We start from the raw sequence: 21,435 nt of genomic DNA, 5'->3' as shown, positions 1-21,435 counted from the left end.
AACTCTTTTTTATATAGTTTAATGACTTGTTTGTTTATCTTGAGGCCTCCATACATTTGTGTTTTGTTTTAGTGTCTTGGTAATGTTTATTTTTTTTAATAGTTTTTGCTAGCTAATATCTGGTGATATCGATTAGCCAAATTCAAACTCATTTTCCTTGAATATTCTGCAAGGAAAAGACGCAAATGAGTTTCGTACCAAGGGTGCTTAAGTTCAAAGTGGTCTGTTACGAGAATCTCAAACCCTTTCCTACATATAATTCATGTGCCTCGCACTTCTCATTTGCACATGATCGCTCACTATCAGGCTGGCATTAAAATTGTGCTTGCGCCAAAATGATTGCCGCTTGAATGCAAATTACTTCTGCCAATTAAACTTTTTCTAGTCATCACGGGTAAACCTACTTCTAGTCTGTACTTCTGTACTCTAGCCAAGCACGCATTATGCTTTCGACCATTTTCTTTTCTGTGCATTACTTTGTTGGTCACCACCAGAAGTTGAAACGCCACATGAAATTGTGAACGGTGCCATAAAATCCTCTTTGGTAAGCCCTCAAGCGGCGTCCAGGAGTTGTCAAGTCATGCACTGCCGCCACCACTAGCATCACCACCATCACTGAAAAGGTCTTCCAATTCAATCATTTTCTTCTCTCGTTTCGGGATTTTATTCTCGCTTGGCTTCTGGTCATCATTTCACCGGCCTCGTCGTGTTCGATCCTTAACGAGGCAAAATTTCTTTCTGCTGGGCCCTTACATGGTTTGAGCTTGTGCTTGTCCATGATTGCATCTTGACTCCCATCAGGTTTTAAACATCCAATAGTTTCATTTATCACACAAGAGTGACCTGCAGGAGCACCGTATGTCGTCTGCCTTGGTGACTCAAATTGATTCTGGTTCATGATCCAGTCGTCCTCGTGTCGGCATCGTTTGAGTTCGGCACTCTGCGCCATTTCCAGACAAGATCAGATAATGGCATAAATACGTCCTAAGTTATCACGAGTCACTCTCCAAGACGACTCACCCTACCCCTGGCTTTTTTCACCTCTCCTGGAATATTAAAATGCGAGGGTTCTTAAGACAGACGCCAATCTACGAACAACTCATTGGCAAGGTAGTGTTTTGCCTGATTGTCTTTTTTTTTAGCCAAAATAACAACCATTTCTCTCACGCTCAAAAGCCAAAACCTGGTTGAAAGAGAGGGTAATCAAGAAGGGGCCCTTTTGTCTTGATAGCCCGCACATGCTATGCTAGTGCATGCACCTCCAAGCAGAAAAAAACACCTTGTTCCCTCAAGAAAATTCCCACCAGCCAGCCAAACGGGACTTGGCGGCGTTGCTCTCGGCTTGAAGGAATCGGTGGGCCTCGAGCGCGAGCACGGAGTCCGTCGGCACACCCCGCACGAATCCTCTGGACGGCGTTAGCGACGAAGTCTTGCCTAGATCTCGTGTTCAAGTGAAACGATTGCGAAGAAGTCTCGGTTCAGATCTTGGGAATACGAATACAGAGTCCATTTTTTCTAGCCACACCTGGTTGATTCTTTCCAGCATTGCGTGGGAATTTGGTCCGGATCGCACTTTGAGTGCTGAAGGAAGTGTGTTGGTTTCATGGGAAGGCATTATGTTGATTTAGAGTGCCGAGTCGTAGTTGTATTTGTTCAATCGATTTTTGCCCTCCAAACACCGAATGTGCTTTCCACCACCCACTAGTTCAATGGCGAAAACATATTTTGTGTAGTGCAACTTGCCCATCTTATTGACTTGATAACCAAAGTGGTACTCCAAACACTTCAGAGAGCGGTAAGATATCAGATGCAAATTGACGAATCTTTTAACATTTGCAATGTTTTATCGGATTTTTGTGAACTCATATTTGAGCTTACAAACTGGCAGTATTGGCCTTGGAATTAATATTTCACAACAAATTCATGTTTGAGGATAAATTTGAAATAACCCTCTGGAGCTTTATTGGAAAATCACTTCCAAGTATCTCAGCTCACTCAAGTCTATAGAATTAGTCATCTCGAGTTAAAATAATGTTCAAAAACAGGCGTGGTAAAGAGAACCACTCATGAAGCCCAAACACAGGCAGGAAAACTCATTAAAACGTTGAAGGTCAGAAATAAGCTCAACAACTTGAATCCAGTTTGTTAGGCATTACAGTGCAGTGGAGTGGATCGAGTAATCCCTTTAATCTCGCTCGCCAAGCTTTTCAACATTTCCTTCTTAATCGGCCCATGATGAAAAGTTCACTCAAATCCGACGTTCGTCGAGATGGATCTCAAGATCTTGGCCCCAGGGCGAAATACGATTTTTGACGAGTCTTCATCCGGCTCAAATAACGCGAGAAAACACTATTTGTTTGACATTAAAGTGCGTCTCAATGATCGTCTTTCCAGCTTTCCCCATTCAAACAACAACAACAACAACAACAACTAGAGTTGAGAGCATCTTGACTACGGAGCCATGGCGGACCAACTTGAGTGACCATAACGAGGTTGGTTGAGACGATACAAACAGAAGTATCTGTCCCCAAGCACTTTCTCCCAACCAAAGCATAGCCTAGTTGGTCCTTTCCTTCACCACCCGGAGCACGACCGAGACCACAAGAACCATTGAAAAGCATCCTCGTGAAAGGCCACAGAGGACACCACAAGTAGTGTCACATTGCTCTTTTGAGCCCGTGCTTTCCCAAAATCCAAGGGAAGACAGAGAGAGTCTTTCGATTTGTGGATGTACGAGTATGTACAGTATACAGATCGATACAAGCGAGTGTGATGTGAGCATTTCAAACTCAAAGCAAGAAGAAGTGTGAAATTTCGGTTTGAGTGGAACTCGTGTCTTGGTGTCTTGTTTACTGACGAGTAGTGGATAATTAATCTTGGCTCGCAGAAACAGGGGCGACGTGTAAGAGGATATCAGCCTTTGGCGTTGCTGCTCCTCAGAGCACAAAAATCTCGGGACTTGATACAAGATCCGTTTGTGAGATTGGGAATCAGACGTTGAGATGGAATTGAAAGAGAACGCCAAGTTGATCAAGGAAACGGAGATCCTGGACTTGGATGCAGAGAATGGTCAACGGAACCTGTGCTATTCGACTGGTCTCAGAAATCCTCAGGTAACTTTTGAGTTTGAGCCAAGTGCTCCACGTTTATACCTCATAGTTCGGGTAATGCTATTGGATTTAATCTGGCTGACTAGTACATTTATACTAGTGGTCTATTCCAAGAACTCTTTCTCTTGCCTTCTTTGGTCTTATTGGATTGTTACCGTCAAAATGATAGTGACGGATCAATGAAGCGAAAAGCGATCACTGTCCTTCCATCTCAATGTAGCCTCAACATCTTGATGCGCTTTGTTCATACAGGTATTACGAAGGTGATTAGTTTAAGAACAAAAGTTCGACTTCTTTGATCAGCAAGATCTTTCATATGCAATATCATTGGCTCTTCTCATCCGCGAGGCTTTCAAATATCTTTTTACAGACATAAACTAACAGCAAATTGATCGAAGATAGCTTCTAGCATGTCACCTGATCACAACAATCATGATCATGTGGTATCACTTAGAAATTCTACAACCTTTGACTAAACCTCGCAGTTAGTCAGGACTTTCATCCGNTACCTCATAGTTCGGGTAATGCTATTGGATTTAATCTGGCTGACTAGTACATTTATACTAGTAGTCTATTCCAAGAACTCTTTCTCTTGCCTTCTTTGGTTTTATTGGATTGTTACCGTCAAAATAATAGTGACGGATCAATGAAGCGAAAAGCGACCACTGTCCTTCCATCTCAATGTAGTCTCAACATCTTGATGCGCTTTGTTCATACAGGTATTACGAAGGTGATTAGTTTAAGAACAAAAGTTCGACTTCTTTGATCAGCAAGATTTTTCATATGCAATATGATTGGTTCTGCTCATCCGCGAGGCTTTCAAATATCTTTTTACAGACATAAACTAACAGCAAATTGATCGAAGATAGCTTCTAGCATGTCATCTGATCACAACAATTATGATCATGTGGTATCACTTAGAAATCCTACAACCTTTGACTAAACCTCTCAGTTAGTCAGGACTTTCATCCGAAAATATGACTTTGCTCTAGTGAGTGAGTCTACCTACCTACCGATCGATAAATCAAAAACAATTTGTCACACGAATAAATAATTGATCTTCCAGGCCACCGCTCTGTCTGCACTCAAAACCAGGCACATCCGGCTCTTTAGTGATGCTGTGAATGATGATCGCTTCGATGTCAATCATTCCTATCGCTCTGATGACGGCATGCTGTCACGCCCACTTCTGGCTATCGCCTTGGAGCAATGGACCAATCCCCGCGAAGACAATCTTTACGTGGACATCTTGCTGTCGATTGGTGCCAGATTAGATGATCTGGACGAATTCACCGAGGATGCGCCTTTCCATACCATCATCAATAAATGCGATCCAGACCTTGTGACCTTGGCCTTGAAATACGTGGGAAGAGGCAGTATCAATGTGGCCAATGGCGAAGGAATGACGCCTCTACATTGTGCCACAGCTATGCTTCTGGTATGAATGACACATGAACTTCGTGGTTGGGCTAATTGCAGACATAAGACTAGTTCTCTGGGATTTCGCATAAGATAGATAGAAATAAAGGTATCTGATCACCTTGTTCCCTTCTTCAGGACCGAGAGGAGCAACATCACCAAAAGATTGGGGACATTGTTCAAATCCTGCTTAAAACCGAAGGCATCGAAGTGAATGCTGAAGATTTGCGTGGTGGGCAAACGCCTTTGTTTTATGCGGCTAGTGCAGGAAATCGAAGAGTGGTGGAGACTCTAATGGAACATGGTGCCGATTCCAGTTTGGAACTAGATGGAAAGTCCATTCAGTCTCTGATTGAACGGAAAATCAAGGGCTTCAATGTCTCGGCATATAAGCAAAAGGCCAAGGAGAGGCCCATCAAGGCTCGTTTGTTTTTGGCCGCCGAGACGAATGACGTTAATCTGCTGGTTCAATTAATTTCCAACGATCCATCCATTGACTGGGACCAGGAGGACGGTTCCATGACTTTGCTGCAACTAGCAACCAGTCATGGAAATAAGGAAATGGTCAAGTTCTTGTTGGAGAAAGGCTCCAACCCCAACAAGGCCACAATATCAGAGACACGTACTCCAATTCTGATTGCCGCTCATCACGGGTATTATGACTGTTTGAAGGTCTTCAAAGAGTGCCCAAGGGCTGACTTTTCCAAAGTGCAACTGGGCACAGAAAAGACCGTTCTCCACGAAGTATTCCTCCGTGACTCGCCCAAACACTTCTACGGCCATCAACCGGAAAATGCCTCTTACGATAAATGCTGGCAAGTGTTATTCCCAACCCACGAAACCAACACCAAATTTGCGACCCAAATCAATCGGATCATCAACTACCAAGAGAAGTTGGATGGCAATACGGCCTTGCATTACGCCACCCAGCAAGAGGACCAGGACATAATCAAGATGCTCCTAAAGCAAGGAGCCAATATGGGCGTGAAGAACCATCGCGGCAAAACTCCCGTCCAATGCATCTTACCCGACACCCTAGCCGACTTCTTGAGTGACGAATGCATTGAGAGAAAAGGAATCATCACGGATGAGGACTTTCAAATCACTTTCAAGTACGATTTTCTGGCTCCCCCCATCCTCAGCGAGAAGATGGCCAAGACCTATGAAAATTCCGGAAAGCTCAACGAAGACGGATACCATGGGGAACGGCCTCTACCGGAAACTGAAGCTCTTTGGTATCTCTCCACAGTATCCAACGATCATCGGGCACTTTTGAAGCACCCGGTGATTGCCAGCTTTCTCTGGCTGAAATGGCAGAGAATTCGGACCATCTTCTACGTCAATCTGTTTCTTTATTTCCTGTTCGTGCTGCTCCTCACCAGTTTCATCTTCTTGAGATTCGGAGGATTTGCCGTTCAACCTGCGTTCAACGTCAGTGATGCCCAAAGACATCCCTCGTATGATTTCAACAACAGCAACAAGACCGCCATTGTCATTCTCACCGTTGCCATATCCGTCCTCTTGGCCATTCTGGCGTTGCGAGAAATATTTCAAATGTTGGTCTCCGTCAAGCGCTACTTCTTCAGTCCGGAAAACATCATGGAGATCATGATCCTCGTCATAAGCTGTATAATTCTATATGATGAAGATGCATACACCATGGACACTAAACGACATCTGGCTGCAGTGTGCATTCTCATGACGTGGACCGAGATGCTAGTTTTGATTGGGCGTCACCCTCGATTGAGCACCAATATCACCATGTTCACCACGGTCATCACCACGTTCTTTGCCTTTCTCCTTTGGTACAGCATCATCATCATTGCCTTTGGCATCAGTTTCTACATCATGATGCACCAGGACTTCAAGGAGGGAGAATTGAACACGGAATACCCTTTCTTTGACACCATCTGGTTGGCCTTGTTTAAGACGTCTGCCATGTTCGTGGGGGAGCTGGAGTTCGCTGACATTCCATTCACGGGCAACGTTTTGAGTTACCTGATCTTCTTGGCCTTCATCTTCTTGATTGTGGTGGTTTTGATGAATCTTCTCAATGGCTTAGCAGTAAGTGATACTGGCCTCATTCGGGAAGAGGCCGAGGTCGTTGGATGGACATCACGGGTTGAGTCGATCACTTACGTGGAGTCTATGTTGTTGGGCGATCCCTTCTACTTCCTGAGCAACTGGCCTCCGATCAAGATTTTGCAAAAGATTCCAAATTGCACTGTATGCCGGTTATTGTACCGTTTCCCAAGAGTTCGCGACCTCCTGCAGAAAATCTCGGGTGGAACCAAAATTTTGTTGTTCTACTCTTGTCTACCAAACAAGAGGGCCATTTTCACTCCCAATAAGAAAACCCAACGATTGCTCCTTAGCTACAAGAACAGTCTGAAAATCGACCACGAAACGGCTAATGGCATTTCCTTGAAGACGGAGGGACAGAAATTGGCCATCAGTGATGATGTTTTGGATTCGGCCAAGAGTCTTCTTCTGGCTAAAATGCGGGCGGAGAAAGAAGCCGAAGAGAAAAAGGCCATTCATGATAAATTAGATCGATTAGAAAAAATCGAGTCGATGCTTGAACAGCTCCTTGCTAAGAAATAAATACCACTGTTTCTAGCCAAAACAATCCACATATTCTTGATCTCACATTGATTTTCAGTCTAATAAATTGTCTACAATTGTAAATGCATTGCTTTTGCTGTCCACGATCGAATTGATACCTAGGTCAAATTAATCCCAACACACTGAGCTCAACCGAAAACCTTTCCGAATTTTCATTAGTTGTCGGTCGGCCAGTTGTTCACCTTGCGTATCCTCATCAATCGGATCCTCCAAAGCGTCCGAAGGTTCAAAGGCCGAGGAGGTCCCTTCATCGGGAATCAAACCCGAAACTTGGCCTTCTGCGAGCCTAAGGCTGGCCAAACGCTCGGGCACCAAATCAGGTTGATGCTCATCACGAATAGGCATAAATTGGCTGAGCACAGAAACACTCTCCCTGTAATGATGCCGTCTGACAAATTCCGCGATCAGACCTGCTACATCAATAATGTGCAACGAGGGTAGAAGCTTCTTGACCTCGTCTTGAGGGATGGAATTGGTGACAACCACTGCCTTGAGAAAGTCTTGGTCATAAGACTTGACCACGTCAACACAACCGGCTGAGAAGAGGCCATGTGTTGCTAAAAAGTGTACCGATGCTGCTCCTTCTCGTTCCAAAACCTAAAATGAATGTCATTCAATACTTACGGACACATGTTGAGACCCTATAAATTAAAGTCAGTGACTAGCCTATGGAACATTACCTCCATAGCGAATCTGAGCGTTTTCCCCGTGTCAAGCATGTCGTCAATCATGATCACATGTCGACCATTGACCGATCCGGAGAGGCATCCAATGCCTGCATCACTTTTGCTGCTCGAAGGTTGGCGAATCCTTTCTTTGATGCAAATTCCGACTGAAACCAAACATTTAGCAGTTCATCCTGGACCGTATTCTACTATTTCTGGTCCGAAGGGGGATATAAGTGGGCAATGACTAACCCTACGATGATTTTTAGAACGGTACTTGAATGTGAAAAGCACATGTCTTATGATTACACAATTTTTTCAATGAGCATTCACTTGTAAATTAGTGATATAATTTCCACTTATTGCATCTTTAGTCCCATTAGCGCAGCGGATAGCGCGTTGGACTTCTAATCCAAAGGTCCTGGGTTCGATCCCCAGATGGGATGTGGCTTCGTTTTGTTATTTCCACGTTGGGCTCAAAGTTGAAATTGGTTTTTAGTCATTGGTGGAGTGAAGGCAAGAGTGCGAACATGGATTTATTGAACCAAGTCTTCAATGCATAAGCTGTGTTCATAATCTAGGTCCAAAGACAGCTTAAAGGCAGCTCGCGTCAAGGCGAAGAACACGAAAACAAGACACGATCTTACCGTCATTTTGAGGATCATCGTCGTTCGCTTCTTCCGATTCATTGGATGCCATGCGGGATCGAATTGGACGTCCAATCATTAACTGATTGCTGAAATGGCCTTGGTACGAGGCGTATCGTTTGGGCCGAATTTCTTCTCGTGAAGCCTTCAGCCGATTATGAATGAGAGCAAAGTCCAAATTCAGGTCATTGGCCACTGACACCGACTTTTTCACTGCTCCTTCATCCGGACTGACCACAACACATTGTTCCCAATTGGGGATCATGTGCCGAATCCAGTCACAAAATAACGGCTCCACCTATGGCCATATAAAGTCATTGATGAAACATCTTCAGAATACTTGAGTGCAAAGAATTACCAGAAGAGCATCCACGGGACCATTGAAGAATCCCTCGAGTTGAGGCGTGTGCGGGTCGAGCATCATAATGTACGTGGCACCGGCTTTGTGGATCATGTCCGCCACCAGTTTACTGGCAATCGGAACACGATGTCCCGCCTTCTGATCACCCTTGCTGAAAATTAAAGCCTAAATCCACATCCTGGCACAAGTATTCATCCATCATCCTTACCTGTACGGGTAATACGGCGTGATGACCGTGATCTCACCCGCTGCCGACAGCTTGCACGCGTTAATGAGGAATAGCAACTCCATGAGGCTGTCATTGGGCGATTCACCACCCCCGGTTTGGAGAATATACGTGTCCTGACCGCGCACATTTTCCTTGAGCTCGACTTGCGTCTCTTGGTTGGCAAACTTGGCCAATTTGGTGAGACCCACCCGGACCCCCACTTTCTTGGCCACGGCGCTCGTCAATTGCGGATGACTGGAGCCGCCGAAAACCCGCAGATTCGACCTGGTGCGGTGAGATGAGAACATGACGGTACTAGAGCAAGACTTTCATCCTCACTTCCTTCAATGAACTAAGAGGATCACGTTCAACACTCTCCGATTGTTCATGAATCAATCTTCTTTCTTCCAGGAAGCTTGGCGAAGCACACATTATCAGCCAAAGCGCCCCAACAACAATGCTCACCAACCAAGACACTTGACCATAGATAGACAGGTCAAGCTAGATTGAGACCAATTTCAATCCGGGTTCATTCTCAACAAACGTGATGCCAAACTCGATTTGCGGATATGGAACTGAGCGAAATCTTTTTGTTGGGGTAGTTTAATTAAGATCCTTATCTTAAGCTTATGAACACTTTATCTAGCCCTTCCCAGCAGCAGAACAGGTTTACTTTGATATGATCCCGGGCCAAACTGGAATTAGTGAGGGAAGTGCAGGCAAAAGCTGCTCTTTGGTAGAACAGAAAATTTGAAATCCGTTTCGTGGTGGTAAACTACACGGTTGCGGACAACTAATGGGTGGATAAAACCATGAGCAGTAAGGATCAAAGTGTCGTTTTTCTCACGTTACTTTGGCTCTTCCAACATCGAGCCTAGCATGAGGACACCTTGAGGACACCTTGAGGATGCGACTTGCTATTTCCAAAAGTTGACGGAGGATACTTTCCTAGTTAGAGTTTTGTGGTTGTTCTTACCTCCGATTGGTCATGATGATGGGAAGGCTATTTGGAGGTGTTGAATGTGAAACTGAGACGGAAAAGAAAGCCACTGGCGTGTCTCCCTAGGTCGTCGTTAATAACCAGGGATTTGCTTGATTGACTTGGATCAAATCATGTGGTCGAGGACACTTTCCCGGAGTCTAAACTAATGTTTTCTTTGGAAAGGAAAGCTCTTAATAGAAGGAACTATCTCCCCTCATCAGCTTGGGTTCGTTCCGTAGTCCTAACGTCTAAGATGACGGTGATGTCGTTATTGATCAAACAAAGTGCTCCTTAGCCATATGAGGGACCAAGCTGGCCAAAACATGGATTCGATTTTGACGCATTTTCATGCAAAATCAGTTTTGATACAATATTTTTTCTAGGTAGTTGGCTAGACCAAAGCGTAATGAAACATTGAGGTGGATTATATGACCAAAAATGTAACGATTTTGATTGATGATGGATTAAAACATCGAGGTTATTTCCATGACCTCCATGGTTAAGCCCACCCATTCTCCCAATCGAGTTGTGATTAATTTGGATTTTTGAAAAAAAGTATTTAAATGGTAGAGATTATTTTTCCCTTTTCACCTTATGTTTTACTAATAACATCACAGAAAAGAGAGACTTCTCGTATCGTGAGAGACTAGATTGAACCGCATTCAAAGAAGGTACGAAAGGTATCTGATACTATGAGTTTTCAATGGCATTCATGAGCTTTGTCCCAATCCAAGTTAGAGGGTCGATTTTAGCGACGTTTTGCAAGCAACTCCAAGCCCTCGAGAATCCCGGTGAGTTCGAACAATGAATTCCAACTCTCTTTTTTATTGGGCTTCTTCATTGTCTAATTTGCGTCCCTCAAATACTTGTTGGGAATATTTAGGTGTTGATTCTGCAACACCCTTTAAGCCAGACTTGGACATTTTCTGACCAAAATTCCTGATCAATTGTAAATTCAAGGGCTGACCAGATCCGCCAATTCTAGCTCGTCAGTGAATCAGATATTATTTGCATATAAAGCTAAATACGATATTTTGCTAACATAGGGTTTGGGACTTGCATCTCACGCTAGCAGTTCTTGTCAAGAAGTCAATTACACGAAATGAAAAATCGAACATACAAGGCCAAAAAATAAAGATTCATCCCATTGATAGGAATGTAGATCATGCATAAAGTATAATTGTAATTTACAGTGTCGTGTTCTCATTAAAAGCTCAAAAGGTTCTTCAAATTAAATTAATGATTTTCCGGTTCGAAACTGATCACTACTTTTTATCCTAGATATAGTCGTATCAAACTCATCTTTTGGTTTCCTCTCCATTTGGTTTTAGAGGCACACTTATTTTCAACGTCCGATAGTCCAAGCGAAATTGGGGTAGAGGCACGGTAGATTGCTAAATAAATTGCTCGTAGCATGTAATGAACGCCTTTTGTCAGGGCATCATTCGACCTGGGCCACTAACTATACATGGTATTTTGAAAGGATTAACCAAAAAACAACTCCAATGCATTATAATTCAATAAAAAGGAATAGGCCTAATCGGCATAATGGAGAGGCTGACTCACAAAGCGCCCCCCGAAGTACAGAACAGAAAACATATTTCGTGTAGCGTAGCACTCATAATGAATTGGACGTAGACCCAGGAACTCCAGGAAGCGTTGTCACTGAGCAACCTTCAAACACAAGAGGTTTGAATTCCACTTATTTTCCCACTTTAATGTCCCAATAATCACGTTCATACTTTTTTATTTCATTTTCAAAAGCAGGGTCAAATAGACTCAAAATCTCCACCAACCCTCACAATTGGGCTTGGATGTACGATATTGCAAGCAAATAATGCCATTTTATGCAGTAACTTTAAACTGATGTACAATGTATTTGCACAACAATCGAAACAGATACGTGAAGAATGTAGCGAGTTCCACCACAGACAAAACCGATGCTCCAATGCAAAGTCCCAACCAGCCGCCAATTTTAGCTACAAAAAGAGCAAATCGATCCATCGGGATTGATTATGGTTGCACAAAACATAGTAAAAGAGCAACTTACAAAGGAACACTGAAAAGCTATCCCGATACAAAAAGGTCGTGGAGGATTCCATGGAGGAGAAGGTTATCTCCAAGCCACTAATATCCCTATATCGAAATAACGGTCATTGCTTTATTAATATTGGCGGTTTTCCTTTGTTTTAGCAAAAGCTTACGCTGGGTTAAAAATCTCCTTTGTCATGGGCAGTGAGTTCAAATGTTTGGTCATAAGCTTAATGTTTGCTTCACTGATTGAAAGGACCTTGGCGTATGTCTTGAAAATGCACTCCTTGGGACAAGGGGGATCATTAATTTGTGGGATGGATTGCGTGGGTTTTTTCTTAGTTTCTTGCAGACGCCCGACTCGGTTCGAATTATTGGCCAGTGTCACAACGTCAATCGGCTCACAAGGTCTCATATCTTTCTCTGAAATAGATACCATTTTTCCAAATCTATTTGATTAGTATGATGGAAGATGCTAAAACTGTTGGTTCCCTTTTTAAACTCAACAGATGCGTACCAAATATTGTCCATGTTGCAAACAAAGGCTATAACAAAAGTATGTACGAACCCATTGGTAACCCGTTGATATAGCTCATTGTGCAGTTATTGAATAGCATGGTCATTAGAGTGCTTCCACAATTGGCCTCAGTGTAGGGAAGTTTGAATTGAGTCTCAAACGCCTCATTTTTATCGACACATGAGTCCTTGTGCATTGAAAAAGTTTGCCCGTTTAATCCGCTTCGTTTTATCTAGAATCGGACCAAATACACCTTTTTGTCATTTAAATCTAGATTTCCATAGTTATTTGCAGGCCTCGAAAAGCAAAGTTAAAAGTAAAAAAAATAACCTTTTAACTTTTTTGGCCGTTTTACCCGAAAAAATCTTTTCACAACTATTTTTCGCATTTCCTCAACTTTTTTCGCCTTTTTCTCAACTTATATAATCTTGGTTTTTCAATTTGACGCTTCACTGGGGCAACACTGGGAAAGGTTAAGCGTGAACGGAATAGTAAGCTGAGCAATAATGTCATATCGAAACTATGTGTAACATAAGAATAATAAAATATGGCATCACAATGACGACGAATTTTATTTGCAATTGACTGTTTTGTTCTCACGTTTGACCTTAAAACTCAATCCTTGAGGCATGTGATCAAACTGTTTTGGCATCCGTAGGGCTGGGAATATATATTGTCGGCCTTTTTCAAAATTCGGTTGTTTCTCCTCCATAGTACTCAAAAGCCACGAAATTTTTCCTGCAGTTGTCCAAAATGCGTCGTAGCTGGCAAATTTCAGGTGCAATCATTTGGGGTTGTAGTGAATTGCATTTGATTTGAGATGTCAGTAAAACTCCCTACAAAATTTCAACACATTCGAATACAAAATGAGACCCTGATAACATTTATCAACATGGTTTATGTGGAGAATGCATCAATTTGGATTCCCAGCCCTGCATTTATAAGTGATTACTGATTAGTCTCGACTCGGACCAAAAATGTTGTTCGTATGTCGAGCAGAAATTCGAGAGGGGTTGAACTAACCGGTTTTCTTCCCAATGCCTCAGTTCAGGTCTTTGGCACACCCATGGACGTCGCAATTTAACTGGAGGTATTTACAGTTGTCGTCGGATACCCCGGTAGGCTTTGATCTCATGAAGAAATCGGGCTAAAACTATGATTTAGGCTTTACCTTGGATCAGTTTTCTTTCACCCATTTCATTTCAGCCTTTATGCACCAGTTTTCACGTATTGAGTTAAAAACAAATTCAAGGATCGTGAAATAGTTGGCTCTTTTGTGCTCTGTAGAAGTTGTAGAAGCTTGGATGTTTCTGGCAACCACCTAGACGAACGAAAAATATTGCGGAATTTTACTTGAGTTCATTTCATTCGTAATTTTTATTCGTGCAATTCAAATTTCTTTGTTCGTCCATGTTGTATCACCCGTTTAATTCAAACTAAACTTAGACAGCTGAAAACTTGAAGCATAGATAAAGACCGGGTGGACAAGAATTCTTCTAGCTACAGCCTAAAACTTGCCATATTCCTCCCTATAATTTTAAATGTTTATGGCGAGTAAATGTGCCGGGATTGGATAGCGTGACTAAGTTTTTTTTTAATTTCTTGTCAGTGGTTTCTAAATTTTCCGTTATACTATTCGGGCACATTTAAGGGTGTCAAATATGTCCAGGGTACTGTTGTCCAAGGCACACCCAAAACGTCAAACGTCTGCAATTTCTGCTCGACGTGAAAGCAACATATTTGCGATCAATTACTTCAAAAACATCAACAACAAATATCACACTACTTCGAATAAACCTTCGAATTTAATTGGAACGTACCACAGTTTTTGTTAAGGATAGCTTCAAAATTCCATTCAAGGGAAGATTTATTGGTGCTTGAAAAATCGGTCCAATTGGGTGATTATCTAGCGGTAATGCTAGAACTGGAGATAACCTCTCTACTGCGTTTGTTCCATGCATGTTGAAATCAAGCTCTGTAAAAGGTAAAGCATACAAGATTTGATTATGTTGCGTCCTGCCTTTTCTCTTCTTAAGACTTAAATCTCTTTTTGGTGGAATGCATGGGCGCCGATTTCGAATGGTTGTCTTTGGTTCAGTTCGTAATATCGTACCGATACACATGAACAACTAGAAATATGTACTCAGAACGGAAGCGGAAATTTCAGATATCCTGACGTGCTCATTTTGACAAAAATTAACACAGAATTTGGTCGAAACCTCTAAGGAAAAAGATTGACTAGACAACTTTTTGCACCCAAAGTCTTGACTGGGAGCTCAGGAGATTTACTTTAAGTTTTTTGCACTGACTCCAGCACGTTTTAGTCGTTGACTTAATCTCGATCTAAATTTTTGATCATTATTAATGACGAAGTCCATCATTTGCGTATTGACATGATTCAAGAAAGGTCCAAATAGTCTAGGTAAGAAGATGCTCATTTTCTCAGTAAGAGCATCAAATTAAGATGTGTTTGGAGACTTTTTGGTTCGTTTCATTCTTTGCTCAATGAACTGGCGTCATTGGCCAAACCTCTTGCGTGTTTACATTCAGGGTCTCTAGCTGTATGATGAAACCAAAATGTAGGAAATTTGAGCGGATCCGAGAACGAAATCATCCCTTTATCGCGTCTCAAGGTGCATTTTTGACGCATTCTTTAACGCTACTAAGAATGGGATCACCAGCAGCTCAAAAAAAAAGAACGTTAGAGTTGGCGAATTGGCCTAGCCCTTGAATATAAGGTTGATCAGGACTTTTAGTCAAAAACTTGTCCAAGTCTAAATTAAATCCTGTAAAGGGATCAACACCTACATACTCCTTTCGAACATTTGAAGGGAGCAAATTGAACAATGAATGGGTTCTCGAAGGCTTGAAGGTGCTCTCAAGACGTTGAAAACTTACGAAGAGAGCTCTCCCTCTTTATGTTGGTCCAAATCTTTATTGGGTCTGGATGAACTAGTGACTTTATAGTATAGTTCCAGTTCGAAGTCCAACAAATGCCACCTCGAGGTGAGAACATTGGAACTGGGTCAAACAAATGCGAGCATCTAAATCCGTACAAAGCTTGATTGGGAAACTCACAGTAGTTTGCAAAATCCTCAAGGCTAAACCAATGTAGAGAGAGAGAAAATACGGTTAACCACATGGTATTCATGTTTTCCCTTTAATCTAGAAAAACTCAAGCAGTAAGCTGAGGTTGAAAATAGAACCTTTAATTCAAAAAATGTCTTACTCGATACCGATGGCTCGAACAAGTTTGGGGAAGTTCATTTGATTTTCTTGCATCTTCTGTTGAAGTTCTAAATCCAGTTGTGACAATAATTCTCGCTTGCTCTCATTCCGGAGCATAAAAGATAAATGACCACTCATTGCCGTATTGATGCCATAAACCATATAATTGCCCAATCGAACTGAGACATTTAATTCTGAAAAAAAAAATCGTGCGTACTCTCCAAACCTATATTAGGGCGGCTTTACACTAGGATGCAAAACTGAGATTGAATCCTGTTTGAGGATGGAAGTAGGACTAACGCTGGGGCGAGTCTTTCGCAACATGAGTCTTTTCAATCCTAGTGTAAAGCCGCCCTTACAAAATGAATTTCGTCTGTGGTCGTAGAGATTTGATTCTATTTGTGCTTTTTATTATTCAAAGGTTACCCGCCATCTTTTTGGTGCTGAAGTAGTTGGGATGACAAATGGTCACGTTTGGAACGTCCAGGATGTCTTCAGTTTTCCATTCCACAGAGCTCTTGATCGATTCGTCGCCGAAAAACTGAATTGTTTCAAACGTTATTATTGCCGGGAGAAACAATAAAACAAATGCCGAGAAATAAAACGCTGTGTTTCGCACTTTTCTGTTCTCGATTAATTTGTACACATTCAATCCATGAATTGTCCCATTTTCAATGTAAAATGTGGCCATCCGGTCCAAATGGCTTCCAAAAGTGCTCTTCATAACTAAGTGATTGGTGGTTCCGCTGGTCTTCTAAATGATTATGACTTCGGTTCTCAGCAGAAGGCTCATGTTATTTGCTTTGGTTTTCATTCTCGCTCCATATGTAATTGCATGGTTCCCTCTTGTCTCACTTTCTTATTTGTAAAACGTCACTGTTAAAATGGATACAATAGCGAGTGGCCTGAAACCTTGGACTCAAGCATACATTTTCACTTGACTTTATTTTTTTGTTTTACCACTGTCCAACCCAGACTGAAAACACCAGCTCATGTTCCTTACAATGATCTACATAGTTGGGCCACCCAAACATTTTTTTCCATCATTCTTTGAAGGACAAATTCAGTACTCATTAAACAAAAGAAACAAATGTCCAAGTCCATTTACGAAAGAGTCCTTGATATTACTTGAACCCGCCTACTACGTCATTAAGACCGGACTCAGTGAAACGAGCGACAAAAAATGAGAATGTGAAGCCGAGGAATTGGTTCTTTTTCGCTCCTTGACATGGCACCCGTTGTTATATCTACATGATATAATATGGGAACAAAGCATGAACTTTTGCCTAAACAAGCAAATGATTAGTGCTAAAGAACGCCTTTGATAACTATCTTGAAGCACTCTCATCAGGGTAGTCAGCTCTCAAATACCTTATTTGATATTTGTCTAGGTGTTCTACCATTTTAATGCAGAACTGTCAACTTCAGATCAAACTTGCGCCAATTTGGCTCCCCAGTTTGTTGGCAAACCTAATTTATAAGTTTCAAGCGTTAGAAAAATGGAATCACTATGATCCTTCATTTTGATAGTAATGAGGAGTGTTTGGAACTGGAACTAAGAACCGGTTTTTCCAAAAAATCTGGAACTATTTCCTGTTTTTGCTCCAAACAACTGGTTTGATTTTTATTTCCAACCTAGTCTTGAATTTACTAGATTTTAACCCTTTCTTTAGTGAAATTTCAATAGGATAAAACAGCAACGAAAAAACTCCAACGGACGATAAGAGTCCGTTTTGGTACTTTAGTTGCGTGATTTTAAAAATGTGAAATTGTGTTAGATAGAATGCTAATGGAAACTTCACGAGTTGACTATAAGCCAATATTGCTTCTTATTAGGTGGCCACACCCTGGATAGATATAAAATTAAATATGCAATCTCCAAATTAACACAAAGTTACAGTCCAGTGATGAAGCAAAAACCAGCTCTTTTGGTAACAATAGTAACGGGGATTTCAATACTCTGTAGAGTTAGGAAACATTTCGCTAATAGAAATCAAAAGATCACTTCCAAACAATGTTAAATCTTGGTGCATCTATACTAGGGGTGCGGCGCTTGTTTTTAAATATTAATCTAATTTGAATATGTTAACAAAGTTCCAAGGAGACGATGAACTTACAATTTTTCTCCTAAATTTCATAACATCAATTAAGGTAGAGGAAATATGTCTTCGATTTCGAAATAAAGCAACATGTTGGGTTTTTTTTACAGACAGATACGCTTTGATAGTGTTGTGATTGTGTTGATAGTAAGACAATTTTGGCCCATTTCGTCGTGTGGACCTACCATAAGAATATCTCCTTGAAATGGTGTTCAAACTAACACAAAAAGCAGGTACCTCCCACATTTCGTTTTTCCAATTCAAAATAATTTTGTCATTTTCCTTGTTCATTATGGCAAGCATACTCGCAAACACAAACTACTTATGAAGCACCTTAAAAAGCCGGAGATGTGAGGATTCCCGGAAACAATGTATGTTTCTGAACTTAATGATGATGTAGGACCATGATGATGGTTTAGATGGTGCTGGATCCTTGCACTTAAATCGGATGGTTTGTTGAATCTTCTTCATCGCATTAGAATCACCGATGGTTGTGGTACTTCCGTTCTATTCTAGTCCCCTTGATCTTTTTATCGGGGTTTGATCTGCTTATAGTATACTAATTTATTCTAGAGATTGTTCTTCACATTGATTTGAGTGTGCACAATTATTTCTTTTTGGTTTCCAGCAAAAACGTATTTTGTGAATTAAGCACATACCTAGTTTGGTCATCCCAAAGCGGAAGACTAATTTGCAGGAGATTCTGTATGTAAATCGAACACGTTTTGAGGAACGGGTGGGAATAAATAGAGTCCATACCTTTTGTGGTGTTTATTACACGGCACGCTACATTGCCACGCATCAGTGGGTTACTTCAGCAATATTCATGATTGTTAAGCGGAAAAACGTTTCGTTCCTCATCCCATCTGGGGGTCGAACCCAGGACCTTTGGATTAGAAGTCCAACGCGCTATCCACTGCGCTAATGGGACTCTGTTATTCACATGATAGTTCTATTTTTATATACTTTAAGTTTTTTTCTCTATCATTCAGGTGTTTAGCGTAAGCCCGGCTTACTTCAAATCTCATGCCATTGGTGCAAAACTCAGTTTTTTTAGAGAGCTGAAAAGGCCCTTTTCGCTAAAACCTCAACAAAATGTTTTGTTGCATGAAAACGAGACACACAAATTTGTATGCAAGATTTTGCCCCCATTAACCACGTTTAATTTCAATGATGCATTCTAAATTGTTTTAACCTTCATTGAAGACATAGTGCAAATCTAAATGAGAATATGTGCTTCGTTTGATCGAGAATTTTAAAAGCAGTTAGTGATGTTTTTGCAAAACACTCTCAATAAATGACCGAAGAATACGGTTAATTCGACCACCGACAATACCGAAGCTCCGATGCAGAGCCCCAACCACCCGCCAACTTGAGCTGCAAACAAGGGCAAGACTACATCGTATTCATATATCATATTTAAGCACAACTAACTTACATAAGAAGACTGCCAGGCTGTCTCGATACAGAGTGGTAGTTGAAGATTCCAAGGTCGAAAAAAACAGTTCCAAGCCGCTAATATCTCTAAAAGTCAACGTTGCAACATTAGATTGAAGACTGGTTGTTTGTGTGTAAATCATATCCATTTTTTGGTCTTGACCATACTCGGGGCTGCTGATATCCTTTGGGCTTGCCACTTTGTTAAAGTAATCCGTCATGAGCTTGACGTTGCCTTCGCTTATCGATGGGACCGTGTTGTATGTTTGGAAAAAGCAATCTTTGGGACACATTTGACCATTAATGTGTTGCACTATAATTGGCGTTGCTGTCAGTTTTTCGGTCTTTATCAGTTCACGCTGGGGCTCGAAAGATTTATTAGCTAAGAGAATAAAGTCCCATGGTTCACAAGCTCTCTTGTCTTGGTCTGAAAAAAGAAGGGATGAAATCTAGCATCTCTTTGAGAGCTGTGCAAAATACATCCAAGTGGTTTCCAATCTGTGTAGAGATTCGGGTTACCTTTTGGTAATCCAGTTAATGTACTCATACTGCAGTCATCCAAGAACGATGCTAACAAAGTACTTCCACAATTGGCTTCAGTGTAAGGGACCTTGAATCGAGCTTCAAATAGTTCATCACTCTCAACACACATATCTTTGTGTAGGGACAAAGTTTGCCCCCTGAGTCCAGTTCGATCAATCTTGAATCAGATCTGGGGGTCAATTCCTAACAGCTGGGTTGACATAAGCATTCCTAGCTTTATGCAAATTTACCGTAGCTTTCGTCAACTTCAGCCTCAAAAACCCTTTTAAAGGTAGATTGATGGGAGCCCGACTGACCTGCCCGATTGGGAAGTCATTCAAAGTCAGAGCTAGAATAGGCGACAATCTCTCCAAGGCATTGGCTCCATGCATGTGAAAATCCAAATCTGAAAGCATCCCAAGAGCACAAAGCGTGACAATTGGTATTCCTTTTCATGTTAGAAGGCTTACCGAGCGATTTCTCCCTTTTGATATTTGTCCAGATCCTGATTGATTCCGGACGAACCACCGATCTAGTTTGAAAGTTCCAACTGGAGGTCCAGCAGATCCCGCCCCGAGGAGTGAAAATTGGGTCAGAGTCAAAAAAGTCGGAACAACTGTCTCGATGGGCGTTTTGGTTTGGGAATTCACAGTAAATCAAGAAATCCTTAAGACTTAAAAAAAATAGAATATCAATTGGTTGGTCCAAAAACACAATTGGTAACTGGGTCAGACTTGCTCAGAATCAAAATTACCATTGAAGCTCGGATGGAAATTCATTTTTAATGACAAAACTGCTACCACATTTTGTTTTTCTCAAAGAAAATCTGAAAAGTTTCATTCGCTTTTTAAATGAAGGCGTGTTCTTACTCTAATGCCATGGCTTGAACAAGCTCGGGGAAGTTCAGACCAGTTTCGAGCAGTTTCTGTTGAAGCTCTAAATCTAGCTTCTTCAGCAACTCTTGGTAGCTTTCAATCTTGAGCATCGTTTGGATATGGTCACGAAGGTCTGTGTTGATACCATACAATATATAGTTAGCCAGCGGAGCCGAAACATTCAAATCTAGAAATGGTTGTGTTGTAGACTTGATTTTATATGCGGTGTCTTCAATCCATTGCTTTACCGGACATCTTCCGTTTGCTGAAGTAGTTGGGGTGACAAATAGTCACGTTTGGGAAATCCAGGTAATCCTCTGCCTTCCATTCGACAGAGCTTTTAATGGTTGTATCACTAAAGAACTTGGAGGTGGCAAAAGCCAGTACTAGTGGTAGAAAAAGTAAAATTAAGGCAGCCAAATAGAATGTTACGTTTCGCAATTTTCTATTCTTGATGAACTTGTACACGTTCAAGCCATGGATAGTTCCATTTTCAATGAATAGAGTTGCGGCATGATCCAATTGAGTTCCCAAAGAATTCTTCAACTCCATTGGCTTATTTTCAAGGTCTTTCCGCCAAGAGTTCATTTTCTCAAAAGACATTGGATAGATACTTCAGGCAAGGAATTGTACATAATGGGCGGTGGACTTGAAATGAGGTTCGATTAAATAAAATGTCAATTTGATTGCCAAGCGTTCAACTTAGAAA

General features: G+C 41.5%; 4 protein-coding genes and 2 non-coding genes across 6 annotated transcripts; 2 read left to right on the top strand and 4 right to left on the bottom strand.

Annotated features, from left to right (window-relative positions):
* The first annotated feature begins 1,539 nt into the window (after positions 1-1,539).
* Positions 1,540-7,217, top strand: LOC131880871 (transient receptor potential cation channel protein painless-like). The gene is made up of 4 exons (XM_059227588.1): positions 1,540-1,795; positions 2,395-3,113; positions 4,177-4,548; positions 4,668-7,217. The coding sequence occupies exons 2-4, from the start codon at positions 3,003-3,005 to the stop codon at positions 7,131-7,133; spliced, it is 2,949 nt and encodes a 982-aa protein (XP_059083571.1). The 5' UTR covers positions 1,540-1,795; positions 2,395-3,002; the 3' UTR covers positions 7,134-7,217.
* LOC131880874 (ribose-phosphate pyrophosphokinase 2-like) lies at positions 7,143-9,499 on the bottom strand. The gene is made up of 5 exons (XM_059227593.1): positions 9,036-9,499; positions 8,825-8,978; positions 8,467-8,764; positions 7,835-7,986; positions 7,143-7,751 (listed from the first exon to the last, which is right to left on the bottom strand). The coding sequence occupies exons 1-5, from the start codon at positions 9,341-9,343 to the stop codon at positions 7,263-7,265; spliced, it is 1,401 nt and encodes a 466-aa protein (XP_059083576.1). The 5' UTR covers positions 9,344-9,499; the 3' UTR covers positions 7,143-7,262.
* On the top strand, positions 8,193-8,265 carry Trnar-ucu (transfer RNA arginine (anticodon UCU)). Its single transcript has one exon. It is a non-coding gene; the product is annotated as a tRNA-Arg (tRNA).
* A 2,285-nt stretch (positions 9,500-11,784) lies between the features above and the next one.
* LOC131880658 (uncharacterized) lies at positions 11,785-17,004 on the bottom strand. Its single transcript, XM_059227338.1, has 8 exons — positions 16,220-17,004; positions 15,795-15,987; positions 15,464-15,666; positions 14,386-14,540; positions 12,617-12,797; positions 12,222-12,471; positions 12,068-12,153; positions 11,785-11,996 (listed from the first exon to the last, which is right to left on the bottom strand). The coding sequence occupies exons 1-8, from the start codon at positions 16,515-16,517 to the stop codon at positions 11,863-11,865; spliced, it is 1,500 nt and encodes a 499-aa protein (XP_059083321.1). The 5' UTR covers positions 16,518-17,004; the 3' UTR covers positions 11,785-11,862.
* A 1,746-nt stretch (positions 17,005-18,750) lies between these two features.
* On the bottom strand, positions 18,751-18,823 carry Trnar-ucu (transfer RNA arginine (anticodon UCU)). Its single transcript has one exon. It is a non-coding gene; the product is annotated as a tRNA-Arg (tRNA).
* Positions 18,824-18,909: 86 nt separating this feature from the next.
* LOC131880677 (uncharacterized) lies at positions 18,910-21,306 on the bottom strand. The gene is made up of 8 exons (XM_059227360.1): positions 20,975-21,306; positions 20,721-20,913; positions 20,322-20,524; positions 20,103-20,257; positions 19,849-20,029; positions 19,498-19,756; positions 19,331-19,416; positions 18,910-19,269 (listed from the first exon to the last, which is right to left on the bottom strand). Exons 1-8 carry the CDS (start codon positions 21,276-21,278, stop codon positions 19,148-19,150), a joined length of 1,503 nt encoding a protein of 500 aa, XP_059083343.1. The 5' UTR covers positions 21,279-21,306; the 3' UTR covers positions 18,910-19,147.
* Between the last annotated feature and the right edge of the window lie 129 nt (positions 21,307-21,435).

The sequence above is a fragment of the Tigriopus californicus genome, chromosome 5 (genome assembly GCF_007210705.1).
Source record: "Tigriopus californicus strain San Diego chromosome 5, Tcal_SD_v2.1, whole genome shotgun sequence".
NCBI classification, from domain to species: domain Eukaryota; kingdom Metazoa; phylum Arthropoda; class Copepoda; order Harpacticoida; family Harpacticidae; genus Tigriopus; species Tigriopus californicus.
This window is presented reverse-complemented; position numbering and strand designations above follow the sequence as displayed.